Source organism: Hakea prostrata, chromosome 5 (genome assembly GCF_041222555.1).
Source record: "Hakea prostrata isolate BN-2017 chromosome 5, UWA_Hpros_2, whole genome shotgun sequence".
Taxonomy (NCBI): Eukaryota; Viridiplantae; Streptophyta; class Magnoliopsida; order Proteales; family Proteaceae; genus Hakea; species Hakea prostrata.
In genome coordinates, this window is record NC_142604.1 from 16,873,849 (window position 1) to 16,892,825 (window position 18,977).

Sequence of the window (18,977 nt, forward strand, 5' to 3'; positions counted from 1 at the left end):
GTAGCTTTTACAACCTTCCCTTCCAGTGGATTCAAGATACTTGGGTTACTTTACTAATTTTAACTGCTAGATATAAGGGTTTTTGTTTGTCTATTCTTGATCTTAAGTGAACATAATAGGCAATCACAACCCATTGAGCTCTAATCTGATTCAAGTGTAATAGAAGAGGGCTACCTCTCTTGAACAAGTATCCATAATGCTAAAAAACATAGACTAGAGGATGAAGAGGATCATTAGCCACATTGGAGTTTCTAGGGCCAAGGCTTAAATGCCTTAATCTTTAGAGTTGGTGGGAGATCTGCTAGTAGGTTTAGAGCCATTATGAAGCATAGGGGTTATCTCTAATTTGTTGCTAAAAGGGTGAGTTAAACTGTCCTTAATCAACCCCCATGTGCACTATGAAGCTCCTTTATGGAACTGTCGGTGGCTTGGCCCACCCTTGACCCAATAGTACTTGCAAAAATTATGCAAGAAAGGGAGGCCCAACATTGTTTTTCTTATGGAGACTAAACAAGGAGATGCTGAAATAAGTAGAGTGTCACAAAAGTTACATTTCAATGATTTTTTCTTTGTTAATCTTATACGCTTATTTGGTGCTATTGGTATTCTATGTAATGGTAATATCTCAGTCACTATGCTCTCTTCATCATCTCACATTGTTGATTTACTGATTAATGTTATTACCACTGGTGCAGAGTTTAGAGTAACACTAGTGTATAGCCATCCCCAAGTGGAGCATTGAGATATGATTTAGTATGAATTGTCACATTTAGGCTCATCTGCAAATCCCCCTTAACTTGTACTTGGTGACTTTAATGAATTATTCTGTAACGAGGATAAGCTAGGTGAGACCTCAAAACCACAATCACAAATGGATGCCTTTAGGATTACTATTGAGAATTTTAACCTCATGGAGGTAAAGTGCATTGGCCCCAAGTACTCATGGTCAAATAAGAGATAAGGGAGGGATTTGGCAAAGGAATGTCTGAATAGGGCTTTTGTTAATGTAGAATTTCTAACCTGTATGGGAGTATTCAGGGTCATAGGTATGCCATGGTGGGATCTAACCATACCCTTTTGGAGGTAACTTTCCACCTAGCCCAAAAAAAAAAAAAAAGAACTATGTGGTTTCACTATAAGTCCAAATGGGAAAACCACTCCAACCTCTTAAATCAAGTCAATATAGGTTGGAATGCCCCTAGGCTTGGTTCCCTTGCTTACCAACTTCAACAGAAATCAAAAGCTATACCAAATTATTGAAGTCTTGGAATAAGACAACCTTCCAAAACGCTTCTTTGAAAATTGTTCAATTATCCCAGGTGCCAAGAATTGCCAACAAAAAGTACCATTAGATTTCTATGCTAAGGGAGAATTGCAACTAAAGCAAAAAAATTAAGAACTAGCTCCTAGCAGAGTAAAAAATTTGGTGTCAAAACTCGAGGAGGGTGCTTTGGTTAAAAAAAGGGGATATGAACACCAAATTCTTCTATGCCTCTACCACCCAAAGGAGGCAGACAAATGCATTCACCAAACTTAAAAGACAGACTTGGAAATGGTTGACTGAGGATCCTCAGATTCACTATGAAATATGATCCTATTTCTCATCCCTCTTTTCCTCTTCTTTCCCTCCTCCCCAAGAGTTTCTTTCTAATACTACTTCATGCATTACAACTTTAGGTAACTCTGTTCTCAGCTCACCTTTCTACCCTAAGTGAATAAAGAAATCCCTCTTCTAAACGAAGGAGCCAAAAGTCCAAGAAACTGATGGGCTCCTTGCTCAATTTTTCAAAAGCATTGGGAGATTATAGGGTTTGATCTTGTCCAAGGAATACAACATTTTTTTAATGGTGGGGGGGGGGAATACATGCTTAGAAATCTTAATAAGACAATCATTTCCCTCATCCCAAAGAGAAGCCACCCCCAAGAGGTCTCCCTTTTTTTATCTTTCAATCTATATACTACTCTTTATAAAGTCATAGTAAAATGTTTGGCAAATTGCTTAAAACCCATCTTGAAGTTCATCATTAGCCAAACAAAAAATGCCTTTGTCCCAGGTTGGGATATCTCAAATAATATTAATCTTGCCCATGAGTATATTTATTTCCTCCAAAATTTTCAAATCAGTCGCTTGATATATGGTTCTCAAACTTAACTTGTGTAAGGCCTATGACAAATTAGAGTGGTCATATATTGAGACACTTGGGGTATGCTAATTAGTGGGTTTAATGAGTCATACAGTGCATAACAGTGTGGAATACCAAATTAAAATTAAGGGAACTCTCTCTAAAAAAATTGTGCTACATAAAGGAATTAGGCAAGGTTGCCCTTTGAGCCCTTACATTTTTATCCTATGTCATGAGACTTTCTCCCAAAGGCTTCCCTTAAACAAAAAAATCCCCAAACTCTCCAGTACTATCAGAATTGTCTGCAGTGGCCCTGAGCTTAATCATTTATTTTGCAGATGATTGCATGCTCTTTTCCCCTTCCTCAATTATAAATGCTTTCTAGATTGACATTCTTTTATAATATTTTGAATTAGTATCAAAGTTGCACATTAATCCAAATATATCTGTTGTTTTTTTTAGCTCCAAGACCTTGAAGCCTTAAGGAATGATATTGTTTCCATTTTGGATATCAAAGAGGTTTAATCCCATTGTGCATATTTAGGACTTTCATCATCTATTGGCAAGTCCGAAGTACAAACCTTCTCTTTTGTCTTAGATTGGTTGAACTTTAAATTATTAGGTTGGAAAGGAAAACTACTATCTTCGGCTGGCAAGAAAAGTCTGATCAAAGCTGTGGTTTTTGCTCTCCTAGTCAATAACTTTTTTTTTTTTTCATTGCCAATGATATGTGTTAGTAAATAAACCCAAAAATTCGCTAGTTTTGGCGGAAGGATGATCATAAGATCTATTGGGTCAAATAGGAGACATTGTGTAAAGAGAAGAGGGAGGCTGATCTAGTGTTTAGGGATATCAATTATTTTAATAAGGCATTAGTGGCAAAGCAAAGCTAGAGAACTGTTAACAAATTTGGATTCCCTATGGGCTCAAGTGATGCATGCTAAGTACATAAATGATTCCCCCTTTTTAGAATGTAGAGCTTCTTCATAATGTTCACGAGATGGAGGAATGTACTCGCTGACAGGGATATTTTTAGATCGGGTTTCGTTAGACAAGTGGGGAATGGGGCTAACATAAATATATACAAGGACCCTTGGTTACCATCCCTACCTTTTAAAGGTATTAGCAGCCTCCCCTCAGTCATAGCCCCATATGGATGTTGGATCTAATCCAATGGCAATACTCACAATGGGACCTCCCGTTGCTTCAATCACTCTTCACCCCCCCCCCTCAATATTAAAGCTATCCTTGCCATTCCACTTCTTTCTGTAGACTAACATGATAATTAGAGTATAGTGGTAAGTATTCCCGCCTGTCATGCGGATGACCCGGGTTCGATCCCTGGCAACGGCGCCAAAAACTTCTTTGTGAAATCAAAAGTAACTGCAAGCGCACGGTATCGTGTAGCTAACGGGTCGATCTCAGGGAGATATGCCACATAGAATGGAGGGAGGAGAGAAGATTAATAAAGAAGGGTTACTTACCTGCTGACTCAGCCAATTAGGGTTTTGATGTACTAATCGCACCGACTTAGAGAAATCAAATGCATAGTTCCACCATTGGATTTGAGGTTTAAGTAGTCTTGAAGCTCTCCTCCAAAAATCAGCACGATCGGACATCGGATGACCGTTCGATGAAGAGCTTGATCGAAACTGGACAGAGACATTCAAAAACGGGATTTTTGCCTTTTCCTTCTCTAAATATTATTCTTTTTCCTCTTTTTCTTTCTTTAATTAAATCCCTCTTTCTTTCTTTAATTAAATCCCAGATAATAAATTAGATAGTGAAGTATGCAAGGACTCTTTTCTCCATTTGGACTCTCTCAATATATCTCTGTAGATTTGATTGATAATTTGTAATCTCAGCCGTAAATCAAATTTGCCTTCTTTATCTCTTCAATATTTCGGAGTTGGCCTATAATCATACATCTCTAACCCATCATGCCCTAGATCAGACCCATTTTCGCATTTGAGAATTTGAATGGACTTCTTGACGTGTAAAATTGCATGATTAAAACCCAAAACTCCAAATATTTGCTTAAATCTTGAAAAGTCCTAAGATCTGCAAAAACAACATAAAACCCAAGGTAACTCCACTCTAAGTGTAGAAAATGCATGCTTTATGCCCTAAGATTTCACACATAAATGTGCTCATCAGTATAAAAATAAGAATGGTAAGTTTACAGTCAAATTTGCTTAATATCAATGCATAGTAATGGCAAATGCACAAGGTGATATTGCTTCATCCTCCTCATTTATTGGAGTCAAATTTGACATATCCATGTCTTCTCTAAAATCAAATACTTCCGTTGGAGAATATCATATAAAGCCATTGCAATAAGTAGTTCTTTATTTGCTAGGAAAACTATTCTAGCTCCATTGTGTTTGATTTGTGGTTATGGTAATAGAAGTGTTAGTCATGCTTTGTTTTTTTTGTCCCCATGCAAAGAGATATTGGAAACATTTTCATTTGCGTATTGACAACACTGAATTCCAAGGTGTGGACTTTTATGATTGTATGGAATTTTTCCAATCAAAATATAAAGGTGATGGTGATAAGGGTAAACCACATTTTAGTACATTGATTTGGTGTACTTGGAATGCAACAATCTTTCATGGTATTGATGTCTCGGTCCTATAAATTATGACTCATTTCTCTTTTTTATGTATAAATATTCATAATCTTATGAATTATTCATATGTCTTAGGGAGAAACTAGCCAAATGTCATTGTAAACCTAGGGAAGATGTGGCCTAATTCCAAGTGTTCGTGGATGGCTCATGGGAAAGCAGCACAGACAAGGAAGGAATGAGCTATATCTTATGGGCCACAAATAGAACATTCATTGTTGCACAATGAAAAGATAGCTTCGGTTGCTTAGCCTCAATTTTAGAGCTCCAAGCTATGAGGGATGGCTTGTTTCTTGATTGGTCTTTAAGGGTTTCCAATCTCCAAGTTAATTCAAATTAGTTGTCAACCATTTTTGCACTTTAGGGTTGTGGTCCTCTTTAGGTTGATGAGCCTTAATTTAGTTTATGATATTTTGAGCATTGGTAGACTTTAATCTTGTTCATTTTAATTTTGGTTTGAGGATTTGTAATGCCTTTGCAAATTTCCTTGCTAAGGGAGCACATGTCGTTTTTCCTTGTTTAGATCATGCTGGAATGTTCCACCTCTATTTATGGTTGATATCTCATTGTTGTGGTCTAGGTCTTCTAGCTTTAATTGTTTTATCTAATAAAGTTTCCAATGACCAAAAAGACTTGGGTGTGGAAGGTTCTTAACAATGAAACTAAGCCCCCGATCCGTTGTCCTCGGTAGTTGGTTCCAAGAAGGTGATCAAACCATTATTCGACTTGAGCACCAGTTTGGGGCCGAACCCCCGGTCTGGTAAGTTCTTGGCTCGACATGAACATTCTGGTCTGAGTACCAATTCGATGTCCAGTCCTTTGACTTGGTAAATTCCAATATAACATTGCCACACAATCACTTACTCCTCGCACTGTTTGATTTTTTCTTCCTATACGAAGTAGGTGCAAAGTACTCAAGGGTAGCCTTCTCTAAGCGAGTATAAATTATAAAAACACTTTGACCTCAAAAAAAATTATAAAAACAGATTAGTGATGAAATAAATGATTAAAATACTAATAACATTTTCAAAAAAAAAAAAAATTTATTTCCAATAAATAATCGAAGGCTCCGAAGTCCCCGCTCAAGTCCAAGTAGGCCAAGTAGACTTTTCAAAGTAGGCCGTATTCAGTAGACACCTCACCTTTAAATGAACAAACGGCTAGTGGAATGCCACGTGGCGATAGAAACCCCTGATTTACAGTATCGAAGGAGAGTGAGACAGATCGGATCAACATCGTCTTCACGTGTACTAAACGGGCAGCGGAGATCCCGAGCAGATCTAAACTCATCTCTCTCTCTTCACTTTCACTCGAAGCAGTCTTTCTGGATTCTGGTAGTGAAAATTTCAGTCATAGAATCCAACGTTTCACCGAACAAGAAGAACCGCAATTTCTGCAACTAAGTAGGAGAGCGAAATTTTCTTCTTCTGGTTCATTGGCTCTACTGTCTCTCTCTCTTACCTTACTCTTTATTGTTAAATAATTGTGTACAATAAGAATTATTTATACTGAGTCAGCAAACCTCTAGCTCTCAACTTCGAAGCAGAGAGAAGCGTTGAGAGTTCAGTAAGTGGTAGTAGTAGGGTTTCGTCATTTGGATTTACAATCCCACTTCTATGGCATTGTCTTGAATCATGGCGACCGGTTCCGCTGACATTGCAACGTCTGCATATGGTACTAAGTTCCGTAGGATTGATGTCACTCCTCTTCATCGTCATAGTTTGGAGTTTTCCAAGAGGAGAAACAATTGCAGAGTTGGTTATGGGGATCGATTGAATCGAATTGCCATCATCTGTTGCTCTAACTTGGTCTCTCCAATTAGTAGAAACTCTGGCTCGGAGAATAACTCCGTGGCTTGGCGGTTCCAGATCAAGAAAAGTTCTTGTAGAATTCGAGTCCAGGCGATACCTGCATTGCCCTTTGCCCCTCCACGGTACTGCTCCCTTTCTTCTGCGTGTTTACTATAACTAAAATGGATGAAATACTAATGCAGTGGGTTAGGTATTTTTTTCCTCTTTTAAAGATTGTATCTCTAATCTAAATGAAGTCTAAGCAGCAGATAGCATTTCGGTTCCCCCCCCCCCCCCCCTTCTCTCCTTTTCTGTTTTTGTTTTTGTTTTTCGCTTGATGACTGACTCAGAGATTCATTCATATGGAAGGTAAAAAAAATTATAATGAGAAAACAACTGAGTGGCAAGTGTCAATTGCTCTTATAATGAGCTTTAGAATTTTGATTTATGCTGCGAGCTACAATACTCCCGTTATCATACCCGGCTCATATAGGCACCTGGAGTTTTGTGCGTTCTTGGAAAGTATGCTAGCTGATTTGAGTGGTTCCCCCCCGGCCCCCGTAAAAAGATTTTAGTGGTTGAAGTAACTCTTTCCCCTTTTCTTCAACGAGTGTGTTTTGCTAGTTCCTGGTTTTGAGTATATGTTTGTCTAACCACGGGTATCATCTACGTATCCTCTCTGTTTTTTGTTCTTATGTATCTAACGTTGGCAACGAAGTAGATTGGCAACAGAGTGTTCAGACAAATTAGGGAGTTCACATTTCCCAAACTAAGAAACTACCTACATATAGAGCAGTTAAGCTTCACCCAGAAAGATGTGGACAGTACATGTCTACTCGCACTGGCACTTTTATTTCCCCTTTCTATTTATATGATTGTGGTATTAGAAATAGATATGAAGGCAGAAATCAACTTCAGAATTACGTTGCCTAATTAAGGTTGACAGTACATGTCTACTCGCACTGGCACTTTTATTTCCCCTTTCTATTTATATGATTGTGGTATTAGAAATAGATATGAAGGCAGAAATCAACTTCAGAATTACGTTGCCTAATTAAGGTTGTGCATTTAGACAAATCTTCGGCACACAGTTTTTCTCTAGTTCTTCCCTGTTCTTAACTTAGCTCTTAGATGGACTGAGAGAAGCCTAACATCCTGCTCTAGTAGTCAGTTCTACGTATTATGCTCTCATTTGGGAGAATATGATTTGAAATATCTTATGTTGTTTAAGCTTCCATTTTTTCAGGCGGCGTGGTGGTTCAAAATTAGATGAATTCTATCCTCGGTGTAGTTCAGGAGAGTGTGCTCCACAATCTCGTGATACTCCACCCAAAAGAGGTAGATAAAATGGCTAATCAGCTTAGTTGCAACATGTATCTTTATCTGTAATTATTATTCCTTAATAGTTCCCCAAGTTGGTTGTCGTTTCTAATTTTTTATATTCAGATGGAATAAACGTCATCTTTAATCATGAGGTAGACTTAAAATGCTAATCAACTGAATTGCAATATGTATCTATATCTGTAATTACCATTTCTTGATATTTTCCTTAGTTGGTACTTGTTTCTAATTATTTATATTTAGATGAGACCAACATCATCTTAAATCATGGTTTTTTTTACTTCTTGTGTTGAATCTTACTTTTTCACTGAAGAGATTGTTGTCCTTACTAATCCTTCCACTCTAGATACCGGCATTGCTAATGAAAAGGACTGGGGAATCAACTTAGCAAATCAGAACATCAGTGAGAGTGGCACAAATGAAGATGGAAGTACTTGGTACCGAGAAAGTGGTGAGGAACTCGGGGAAAATGGATTCAGATGCCGGTGGACAAAGATGGGTGGTCAAAGCAAAGACGGTTCCTCAGAATGGAAAGAGACGGTAGATTTTCGCTCTCTAATTATATTCAAGCTTTTACTGGTCAACTGGACTGCAAAAGATTGTTTCAAATGAAAGATGTCTGTAGGCAAGAATTTTTGGGTATTTTGTCATTTTTTCGATGGTTTTCCCTTCAGTGATATGCACTTATGCTACATACAGGGGTGGAGCTACCCCAAGATGCCCCCCGCTCCAAATTTTTGAAATTTTACCCTCCCCTTTCTAATTTTTGGAATTTCCCTATGATCCTATTTCCATGTGTGAAATACCAGCAGTTGCCACCCAAACACCCCCCCCCCCCATTTTTTGAAGTTTCCCCCATTCCCTTCCCAATTTTTTGAATTCCCTTTTGGCCCTCTTTCCATGTGAAATATCAATACTTGGCCCTCCTACTGGAGAAAATTTTTAACCTTAAAGATAATGGGTAAAAAGTTAATTGTGTTTTGTGTGAAATATTGGTACTTAACCCCTCCAAGTTTTATATCCTTTCTGTTTGATGGTCATAAGTTCTTGGAGTACATATATGAATTCATTCAACATTTGAACTGTTGAACATGACTCAGATTGGAGAAGAATGTGCAAAGATTCAATTTGCACCCAAATCAACCATTTCTTATCTCTCTTTTTTTCCCCTTTCTTTTCCTTTTTTCTTTATTTTCTTTATTTTTATTTTTTTTTTGGGGGGGGGGGGGAGGTTGAAGATGAACGCATTACATATTTTTTGATCCAGTCCCCTATTTATGGTTTCAAATACAGTTTTCCATTCTACTATTCTAGACTCTATGGATTTACTTCTTTGTTAGAAAATATGTGTCCAACGTTCAAATCAACACAGTGACCTTTCTGTACCCTGACCTTTATTTATTCAAGGGGGTGGGGGCTCTATTTTATGGTAAATGAATCATTCATTTATCCATCAGAGTTGGTTGACAACCATTAAATATTGATAAATTGAACAGAAAGAAGTTACTGTACAATCTTTGTGCTACGACTGAAAATTTCTGTGTTCCTCCTTTAGATTAGATCTTTATAGTGCCCATATCAATTGCATCATCCAATATTACGTTACATAACACTAAGAATCTATTATTTTCATCAAATTTTTTTTTTCGTTGGATGAATAATATTTTCATCAACTTTGTGATGGTATAGATGATTTATGTATATTTATTTGGTAATTTATCTTTTACTTGCGCTGTACCTTCTAAACTTGCAATTTGGAGATGATGGATGAGAATATTGTTTGTTTTATATGAATGCATATGCATCATATTCTGTTCTTAAAATTTTATGAATGGTAATTCTAGTGCACCTCTGTCAGCAACTATGACCTGGGATTTATCAAATCAACACTTTCTTCTTGAACCCTCACAAGTTGAAACTCGTTTCTCATCTTCTGACAGAAGAGCCAAACTCTACATTAAAATTTATGTTATACTTTCATATTTTTTATGTTTCTATAGCATCAACATCATCTACGGGAGATGCATTTAATTTCCTTTTCTGATTTCATTACAGTGGTGGGAGAAGAGTGACTGGAGCGGATACAAAGAGCTAGGTATATATATACATACGTGTATTCTTTTCTTTTCTAGAATGAGAATTGATTACTTTGATGTTTATGAAGAATTGAGGATATGTTGGTGATTGCACTAATCAATTGAAACTGCTGCAGCCTAAAATATGCTCCCAAATGAGTCCAAGTATTTATGCTTGGTTGTTTGAGTTCTATAGTTCCTTTTTATTTTATTTTTTGCCCCCAGGGGCTCTGCTTGTGAGGAAGCCTTAGGCACCGGGTGTGCCTTTTTTTATTTAATTTTGTTTAGTGCTTTCAGTTTGTCATCTTAATATATCTGGAATAAAAAGTGGAAAAATCATAATGATAGTTTTTGTTATCTGTGACATCTGAAATGCTCATTTTGTTAGTCATGACACCGGGTTTGCCCTTTTCTATTTATTTTTGTTTAGTGCTTTCAGTTTGTCATCATAATATATCTGGAATAAAGAGTGGAAAAATCAAAATGATAGTTTTTGTTATCTGTGACATCTGAAATGCTCATTTTGTGAGTCATGACAATTCATAGGTGTGGAGAAATCTGGGAAAAATGCTGAGGGCGATTCATGGTGGGAAACATGGCAGGAGGTTCTTCATCAAGATGAATGGAGGTACAATTTAAACAAGAACCCCTTTTAAATTGCAGGTATGCATAATGGAGTCAAAGCTGTCTGACAACTGTATGTTAGGATATTGGACTTGAATTTATGGATTCATCTACTATATGTGAGTATATAAATATCATAAGTCATGATTATATACTATTTTCAACTAGCAAGCAGTCTAGTTTTTTTGCCCAAAAGCAAGTAGCCTAGTAATCTTGATGCATCCTTAGTTTTCACTTTTCATCTAAAACAACAATATCTACCTACAAAAGTATATTTTGAACTTCCAATGTAATATCCAGCACTTAAGTAGGTAATATGCTAGAAAATGATGGAAGTCTAAAGAGGGGCCCAATGCATATCCCATTTCCATTCCCTGTCATATCATGTTTTACAGGGATGTTGTAGGTAGAGTGACAGGAAGAATTGTGACTGAGTTGAGATATCTACCTTGAGATCATTATGGCACATGGTGCTGTATACTCTTCTTATATTATTCTATTGGGACAAGCTTCGATTGAAGAGTACCTTGGTGTAGTTACACCCAATTGTCACTGGTTCAGAATCTTTTTTTATTTTATTGTGGTGATGCAGACTCAAGACTTTCTCCAACTGAAATGTTATAATTTTTACAACTATAGTTTGGTTTCATGTATTCTGCTTTAGCTGATGTGTTGCCAGCTTGTTTCCTACATCCATCAAACAATGGATTCTTTACATTCAGCATACCCCTCTTATTTTTGCTTAAGCTGTAACAAATAGAACTTCAGTTTTGCATATTATTGAAATCCTTCTAGACTAAACACCGACTTCTCCACTGGAGTTGGTCCAACTAAGCAAATAAACATGGAAAACTGAAGCTCTCCTTACAGTTTATGCCATATGTTATCAGATTTATTTTTCATACAAGTTACAAACAGAAGCATGGGAAAAAGAATCTTTAATAGTGTATTAGAATGAAAGGTTCTCCATGTCTGACCAATGAGTACTTGATGTTCGGTTCTAATTCTTCTGAAACACATCCTATTTCCTGGTTAAGTTCTTTGTTTATTATGAATATCTTTGTGAAATTACATGCTTGTTCCACTTTCAAATGTCAGTAATCTTGCGAGGATAGAGAGAAGTGCACAGAAACAAGCAACATCAGGCACTGAAGATGCTGGTTGGTTTGAGAAATGGTGAGAAAACACTTAGGTTATCCTTAAACCCTAATTTATTTTAAGTTACTTATTTCAAGTGTTATGTTCTGTGTATGAGTCTGTGCATATACACATGTTTGTGCCTGTCTCTTCATTGAAAATGCATTGTTTATCCTGCCAGGTGGGAGAAGTATGATGCCAAAGGTTGGACAGAAAAAGGGGCTCATAAGTATGGTAGACTCAATGAACAGTCATGGTGGGAGAAGTGGGGAGAGCACTATGATGGAAAAGGATCCGTCCAAAAATGGTTTTCTTAAATTCTGACCTCTCCTACATTTAGACTGTGTGCTGGCTTTAATTTTTACTGTCAACTGAATGTAGTGATCAAATAATTTAGGTGTACTTCCTAAGGAATTAATTCTGGTTACACCAAATTGAAATAATTTGGTTACTTCTTTATTACCAGTATATTGGCTGCTCATCCTTCTACTAATTATTTATTTATCTTCCCCCCAGTTGCTGCTATCCCTTTTTATTATTTTTTTCCGACCTCATGCTAATCAAATTCAGCTTTTCCCTTCCCCTGTATTAGCATAGTTTTTAACATCATGCAATGATTTATTTGCATTGATCTTGTTAGCTGTTTTATGGTTACTGGCTGCATTGCTTAGGACTTGTATAACATCTTTTGGTTGTCACAATTTGAAAGAACTTGCTATCTATGATGTGATACCATACGCTATCCCCACCTAGTGTTTCGCAATCAACCATTTTTAAAAAAATTAATGCATGATTATCTAAAACTTATGTTGCTTACTCACCTTTATGTCATGTCAAATCTGCATGTTTGTCAACTTATATGCTGCTACAGTCTTGGTTAGTAACTTTCCCTAGGTTAGTTCACCTTCAGAATATTCCTAACTGTCCACTGTAGGTCCCTGGGGTCTCGCCTATCTAAATTAGTATTGTTATTTTGCTTCTTTATTTTCAGAATAGCTGATGACATCCTGTTATTTACATTGCTGCTATCCAGTTCCCATATAGGAGGCATCAAAGTCAAAGATATTATGGAGTGCTCAAGGCTCCCGCATTTAGTAGGGTCTGGGTAGGATTAGATGTATCCAGCCTTACGCAGGACTTAAACCCATGACCAATTCAGTAAGTGACCACTTGACCAATGTGCCAAGCACAGCCTTTCTTCATATATTGGCAGCATTGCATATAAGTTATCTTTGCAATAAGAAAAGAGTTCCTCAAGCAAGCTTTGGTTTTTCCTATTTTGTTTTTCCTGCGGGGGTGGGTTGCGGTGTTAATGTGATCTAGTCTCAACCAAAAAGATCTAGTAGAAGACTAACTAGGAACAGCAGAGCTACAGTCATAGAAGCTGAACTTGGAAAGCAAATTTTCTGTACCCTTAGTCAAATAGGCTAAGATTACAGTCAAGACATCTGTTTTCTCACAGAATTGACTGGAGTGTTTGACTTGATTTTGACAACATAATAGTGATTTTCTGGAACACCAATAGCAGGTTCAAAGTTGCAGAACTTCATAATAATTCAGGAAATATATAACAGAATCTCACAGGGTACAACCGAAGATTTCCATAATCAATGTGAAAAGAAATCAAGTAATTTATGTATGAATTTCCAACAGCAATAAAGCAGAAAAAAAAGGTTCCAGAGTGGAGATATTGAGAGGATGAACTGACCTTTGTTTCAAGAAGGATGACGAAATATATAGGAGAGATACCAGGCTATGAATCCGCTTATAGGAATCATGCACATTACTGAATCCACAGCAGTAACTCCTGAATCAGCCACAAAAAAAGTAAAAAAAAAAAACTGAATGAAGCTATATTTCATAAATTTGTTTCTGAATGTTATTGGCTTCATACCTACATGTAACTCTCAAATCTGACTCCTAACTAGCATTAACCTAAATGACTAGGTACTCAATAGGCCTCTTAAGAAAATTATGGCCAAAAAAGAACTAGTCCAATGTTAATAGAATCCAACCATGGCCAAAATAGAGTATTCCAAGGTCCAATTGGCCATTGAACACCTTTAACTACGTCAGAGGGTGATGTAAACCAGGTCTAGGTTTAGGGGTATTTTAGTAATTTCCCTAGATAGGGTTTGCCCAAGAAATTTCCAGAAAAAAGTAGAAGGGGTTTTAGGGTTTCTAAAGCAATCTAAGCCTTCTGAATATGAAATTCAGAAGATTGAAGTTCAGATTTGAAATTTAAATTCAGGGGCAAGTTAGGGTTTCGGTTAGGGTTGGGGAAAGGGTATTCCTTGCTGGTTCTGCTAAACAGGGTTGACTTCTATTGCTATCCTTTCAACTAGAATGGGATCTAATTGACAGAACTTGATAAAAATTAGATCTCTGGAATTTTAAAATATCTGCAGAATCTCAAGGAAGATGAAGTGCAGGGTTTTCTAACTTTGGGAAATAGGACTGATTTATAGAAAATAATGGAAGGGCATGAACCTAGGGTTTCCTGCGATCTAATTGGGGGTGAATGGGGCTGGAAGTTGGGGTTTCCTAATGGGACTAGGTTGCTGTATTGCTGGGAGGAGGGTGAGGAAAGGGGAGGCTGTGGGTACTAGAGAAGGGGCTAGGGCTTGAAGGGAACTAAAGGGAAAGGGCAAGGTTAATTGCAATGTGGAGGGGGAGGTTTTCTGGGCTCAAACAAGAGGGAAGGGGCTGGAGAGGCTACAGTGGTGGTGGGGCTGGGGTTGGGATCTTCTACTTACTTGGGTATTTATGAAGCAGGCTGGAATGTTGAAAGAACTTGTTGGACTTGCTGAATTGATCTTTTATTGACTACTTTGATCTTGGAAACGAATTGAGAACACTCAACAAACAACCGCAGGGTCCCCCTCAAAGGAACCCTGCCACTCACTCAAGCAATTAATCAATTAAAATTCTTATTCATCAAATCTGAATATTACAATGCAAGAAGAGGCTATTTATCTGACTCGGTTTGGGAATCCCTAATAGATAAGGTTCTCAACTCTAGAGTACTACACTTGACTTGGGACTCAAGAACACTTTCAAATAAAAACAAACTCTAAAGATAAGAACCCCTTATGGATAAGGAATCTTTATCTTATCCAAAACTAACTCAACACAACTTAAACACTCAAGTAACTTTCAAACTACTAACTATTGAGCCCTAAAAAGGGCTGGAAAATGATCAAAATAGCCTTGGGGGGAGCATTTGACCAGCTTGGATTGGCCATTTGGATATGGATTTTGGGACTCAATTATAAGGATCCTTATGTTCACATCAGAGGGACACTTAGTTTTTATGTTTTTTATTTTATTTGGTGTTAAGCTCCTCTCATTATTTCCAATCTCTTATGTTGGTCTATCTTACTAATGCAATAGGTGCCGTGTCAGACACTGTATTCATGTTAAACTGCTTTATCAATACCCTTACTACATGGCTCGGTCAGCGAGTGTTTGGCCATTGGACACGCGGGTGGCCATTGGACGTGCTTTACTATATTAGATGGAAACTTGACTTTTATTCTTGTTTTCAAGTATTTGTTGTCAGACTCCTCTCATCACTCCCAGTTTTTTACATAAATGTGTCTTACTTATGCAATTGGTGCCATGTCAGACACCATATTCGTGTTGAACAGCTTTATCAGTAGTCATCATAAATCTGCCATCCAGTGGGAAACAAGTTTCTTTTTATATTTTTTTTTCCAAGGCAATGAGAAGCCCCATATTGCTATATATAGCAAATTTTGACTCACTTTGTTTGGCATCTAAGTGCACTCAACTGATTTGTTATTAGGCTTTATTTTACATTGACAAGCAATTTTTCTGTTGAAATATTCTCAGGACAGATAAATGGGCAGAAACTGAATTGGGAACTAAATGGGGAGACAAATGGGAAGAGAGGTTCTTTGCTGGCATGGGTACGCGCCAAGGAGAGACATGGTACTTATCTCCAGCCGGCAATCGTATGTACATTCCTCTTATCATTGGATTATTGCATTTTGATTATATGGATCATGCCTGGAAACCCAGAAGCAACAAAGGATTACATAGATTATGTCCCTAGTTCTTATGATGTTTTAATTGAAAGTACTATTTGATTAAATGCTAGTCAGGATCCATTTACAGTAATTTATATCAAAATACAGAGAAGTTTGTTGATGTTTGATTGGCTTAGGTCATGAAAATGAGAGATGTAGATAATGTAGAGATGAATAATGAGAAAAAGAGAGGAGTGCACATTCTTGAGGTTGGTAAGAAATTGGGACGCTTTCTTGTGGTGATTGATAATTCATGCACCTGAGATTTTGAGGACGTTGACTTATTTCTTCTTAGGTTAATGACAAACAAGCATGATTCTTGTATTTCTCAAAATTAGCAATTCTACTTTGCATTATCCTTTCCTTGTACTACCAAGGGGTTGTTGCTTGATGGTTTTTAACTTTATGCACGGAGGTTCCACAGCTTAAGATCACCTTCGGTCTGGCCTTCTCTTTTTGTCTTTCTTTTGGGTGGGTGGTGGGGGTTTGTTGGCACTAAAACCACTTAAATGGGAACTGCATCAGGTTATGAACCTTTTGTTTTCCTTTAACTATTTCAAACTATAGCAAGATGTCAAAATCTAAACACTACCAACATTTCACCTAACAATGCTTGGCTCATGAAATGTCAAATTGCACAAATGTTTGCAGTGGTATAAAAATTGCAAATATTTGTGATAACAGTTTTTGTTTGTGCTAACCACTATTTTTCTATTTGCCTTTTCTTTTCGATAGTTAATTCATTTCTTTTCGCTTGAAATATTGGGTTCTTTCTTTTACTATTATTGACAAAATCATCATGTAATTTCTAGGCTGGACAAGGACATGGGGAGAAGAACATTTTGGAGACGGGTATGCAATTTTAACCACAAGAATATGTTTTCCTTTAATCCTTTTGTATTGTGTAATCTCGTACATTTTTTTCAATCTTCACCCTCAAAATAAACTGTTATACCAAAACTTAGCCGGTTGCAACCTTTTTAACCTGAACAGGAAGAATTTTCCCATTATATCAAGTTTTATTTTCATGGACTAACAATGTGCACAACCTTATCTATTAGGAAAGTGCATAAATATGGTAGAAGTACTACAGGCGAAAGTTGGGATATCACCGTGGAGGAGGAAACCTATTATGAGTAAGACAACTTTCTGGTTTGGCAGAAAATTTCTTTTATTGAAATTTTTAGGTAAACCTGTATCAGTGTATCATACTCTCAGGAGCTGGTTTAGATGTAAACCAAGTTGAAGAATTTCCATTAAGTCCATCCAACTTTTATTTTTTCCCCATTCTTGAGTGGAAATCTTCTGATATTCAACTTGACATAGCATGGACTTTGATTTTTCAGGGCCGAACCTCATTACGGATGGGCGGATGTTGTTGGCGATGCAAGCCAATTGTTAACAATCAAACCACGTGAGAGGCCACCAGGGGTATTCCCAAATCTTGATTTCAGTTCCTGTTCTTCACCTCCGCCAGATGATCGACCTGATCCCCCAGCTTCAAGTGACTCACCAGATACTCCTCCCTCCTCTTCACAATGAAAGCTAGTTATTGTGTTCCATTTTTTTTCTTCAGGAAATTTAATATTTGTTGAACTTCATTTTTTAAGGTTACAAAGCCTCATGTAATGAACTAGTGGATCCAATTGCTTTTCAATTTATTTATTCTTTCCATTTTCAAGTTTTCTGGATTTTGTCCATACAGCATTGTTTAGAAGCACTACCATGGGCTACTAGAATTACATCATAGCTTTGCAAAACGCAAAGTGAAGCTCTGTAGACATTCCATTTTTTGCAAATTATTAGCAAGGATCAGATTTTTGGACAAGTTTTCAGCCAAATCTTTGGTGCTCAAGTATTATTCTTCAGTGTGCTTTGAAATTACAAGTTGACCAAATTTCATGAACAATAACCGCCCAATTTTCTTTATTGTTTAGAGGTTTCTTGTGTAGAGTTGTAACAGCAAGTGCATTTGTTTACGTTACATTTGGTTCTTTCTTCTTGTACTTCCAGAATACTTTCCTTTGGCATGGATTCCTTCTTGTTTGGGCCATGTTGATTTCTTGCTCCCTAAATTGAATGCTGGTAGATGTTACTGAACTTTAACACTTATTTCAAACACTCTTCTGCTAAAGACTGATGCATTTGCACCTTGATGGTCATCTCGCTTCTTAAGAGATCACGAAGTCTATAATCCTGAACCCTGATCCAGATTTAGTGTCAAATTTTTTGGAAACTTTGAAGTATTTCATCTAGGTTTCATCTTTCTGATTTCTTAGGACTGAATGCTCTTTATTGTTGTAGTGATAAATCAATCTCGCATATGCTTTTCTCATGGGACTGAAGCCTCCAAGGATTTTGCAAAACTTGATGCTACTGGTCTTCTTTATAAACTAGATTTGTGGCTGAGTTATTTGTATTCATTTCCAAGTATATGAACACTCAGCCATGATTCTCTTGTCTTTAATTTGTAGTTATATTTTTTGGTATATATATCAGGGGTAGGGATTATTAAAAATACCAATAATGAGAGTCCAATCCGTGACATCTTAACTAAGAGGTGCTGGTCATTGCCAACTAATCCAACCTTTTGGTGGATTCATTGGATTATGCCGACATTACTAATATGGTTCATCATATCAAATCAAACGTGGGCTTTTGGCAAGGATGCTCACTTTGCCCAAATCTATGTACTCTTCACCAAGAGGTACTCTCTGTTAGTTTTCAGTGTCTGAATCGCTAGGTTTCTTTGTGGGTGTGCGTACTGGTCAGTTGGGTCCTTGTGTCTCTCTTTTTCTCTTCGCTAACAACTGCCTCTTCATTCTCTAAAACTGGTTCAGTTGATACCAATCAGTTCTTCGTCTTCTTGCTGATTCTTGTTGTGCTTCTGGACATTTTATTAATTTTGATAAATCTAGTGATAGGTTTTAGTTCAATGACCCTCCGTTTTTAAATGCCACTCATTACCACTTGTTGGGGTTTTAGGAAAATGTCTAGTATAAATATCTCAATATTCCTACTCATTTTGGTAGATCTTGAAAATTCTCTGATATTTTTAGTAAGCTTGATTCTAAGATCGCCGGCTGAAAGGGGAATCTTGTTTCACTAGCTGGCAAAGAAGTCCTTATTAAAACCATATCTATTTGTCTTGTGTCTTATGTCTATGTTTCAAAACGGACATGTAGTTTTTTTTGTTTTCTCATCAA

General features: G+C 37.0%; 1 protein-coding gene across 2 annotated transcripts; it reads left to right on the forward strand.

The window, feature by feature from the left end:
- Window positions 1–6,020: 6,020 nt before the first annotated feature.
- Window positions 6,021–18,116, forward strand: LOC149015490 (inactive purple acid phosphatase-like protein). Of its 2 annotated transcripts, none has more exons than XR_016173453.1 (11): window positions 6,021–6,685; window positions 7,789–7,880; window positions 8,230–8,423; window positions 9,939–9,978; window positions 10,505–10,586; window positions 11,681–11,758; window positions 11,901–12,026; window positions 15,575–15,673; window positions 16,584–16,623; window positions 16,833–16,907; window positions 17,118–17,207. XR_016173453.1 is itself a non-coding variant. In XM_089155547.1 (11 exons), exons 1-11 carry the CDS (start codon window positions 6,387–6,389, stop codon window positions 17,311–17,313), a joined length of 1,344 nt encoding a protein of 447 aa, XP_089011673.1. In that variant the 5' UTR covers window positions 6,022–6,386; the 3' UTR covers window positions 17,314–18,116. The 2 variants fall into 2 exon arrangements, 1 of the variants encoding a protein (XP_089011673.1); XM_089155547.1 differs by having other exon boundaries at window positions 6,022–6,685; window positions 15,575–15,696; window positions 17,118–18,116.
- Window positions 18,117–18,977: the final 861 nt, after the last annotated feature.

Bases quoted from the DNA above. Each gene is read 5' to 3' on its own strand.
- LOC149015490 (XM_089155547.1), top strand. From the start codon at position 6,387: ATGGCGACCGGTTCCGCTGACATTGCAACGTCTGCATATGGTACTAAG. The intron at 6,686-7,788 runs GTACTGCTCCCT...CCATTTTTTCAG, and splicing joins TTGCCCTTTGCCCCTCCACG to GCGGCGTGGTGGTTCAAAAT. The intron at 10,587-11,680 runs GTACAATTTAAA...TTCAAATGTCAG, and splicing joins CTTCATCAAGATGAATGGAG to TAATCTTGCGAGGATAGAGA.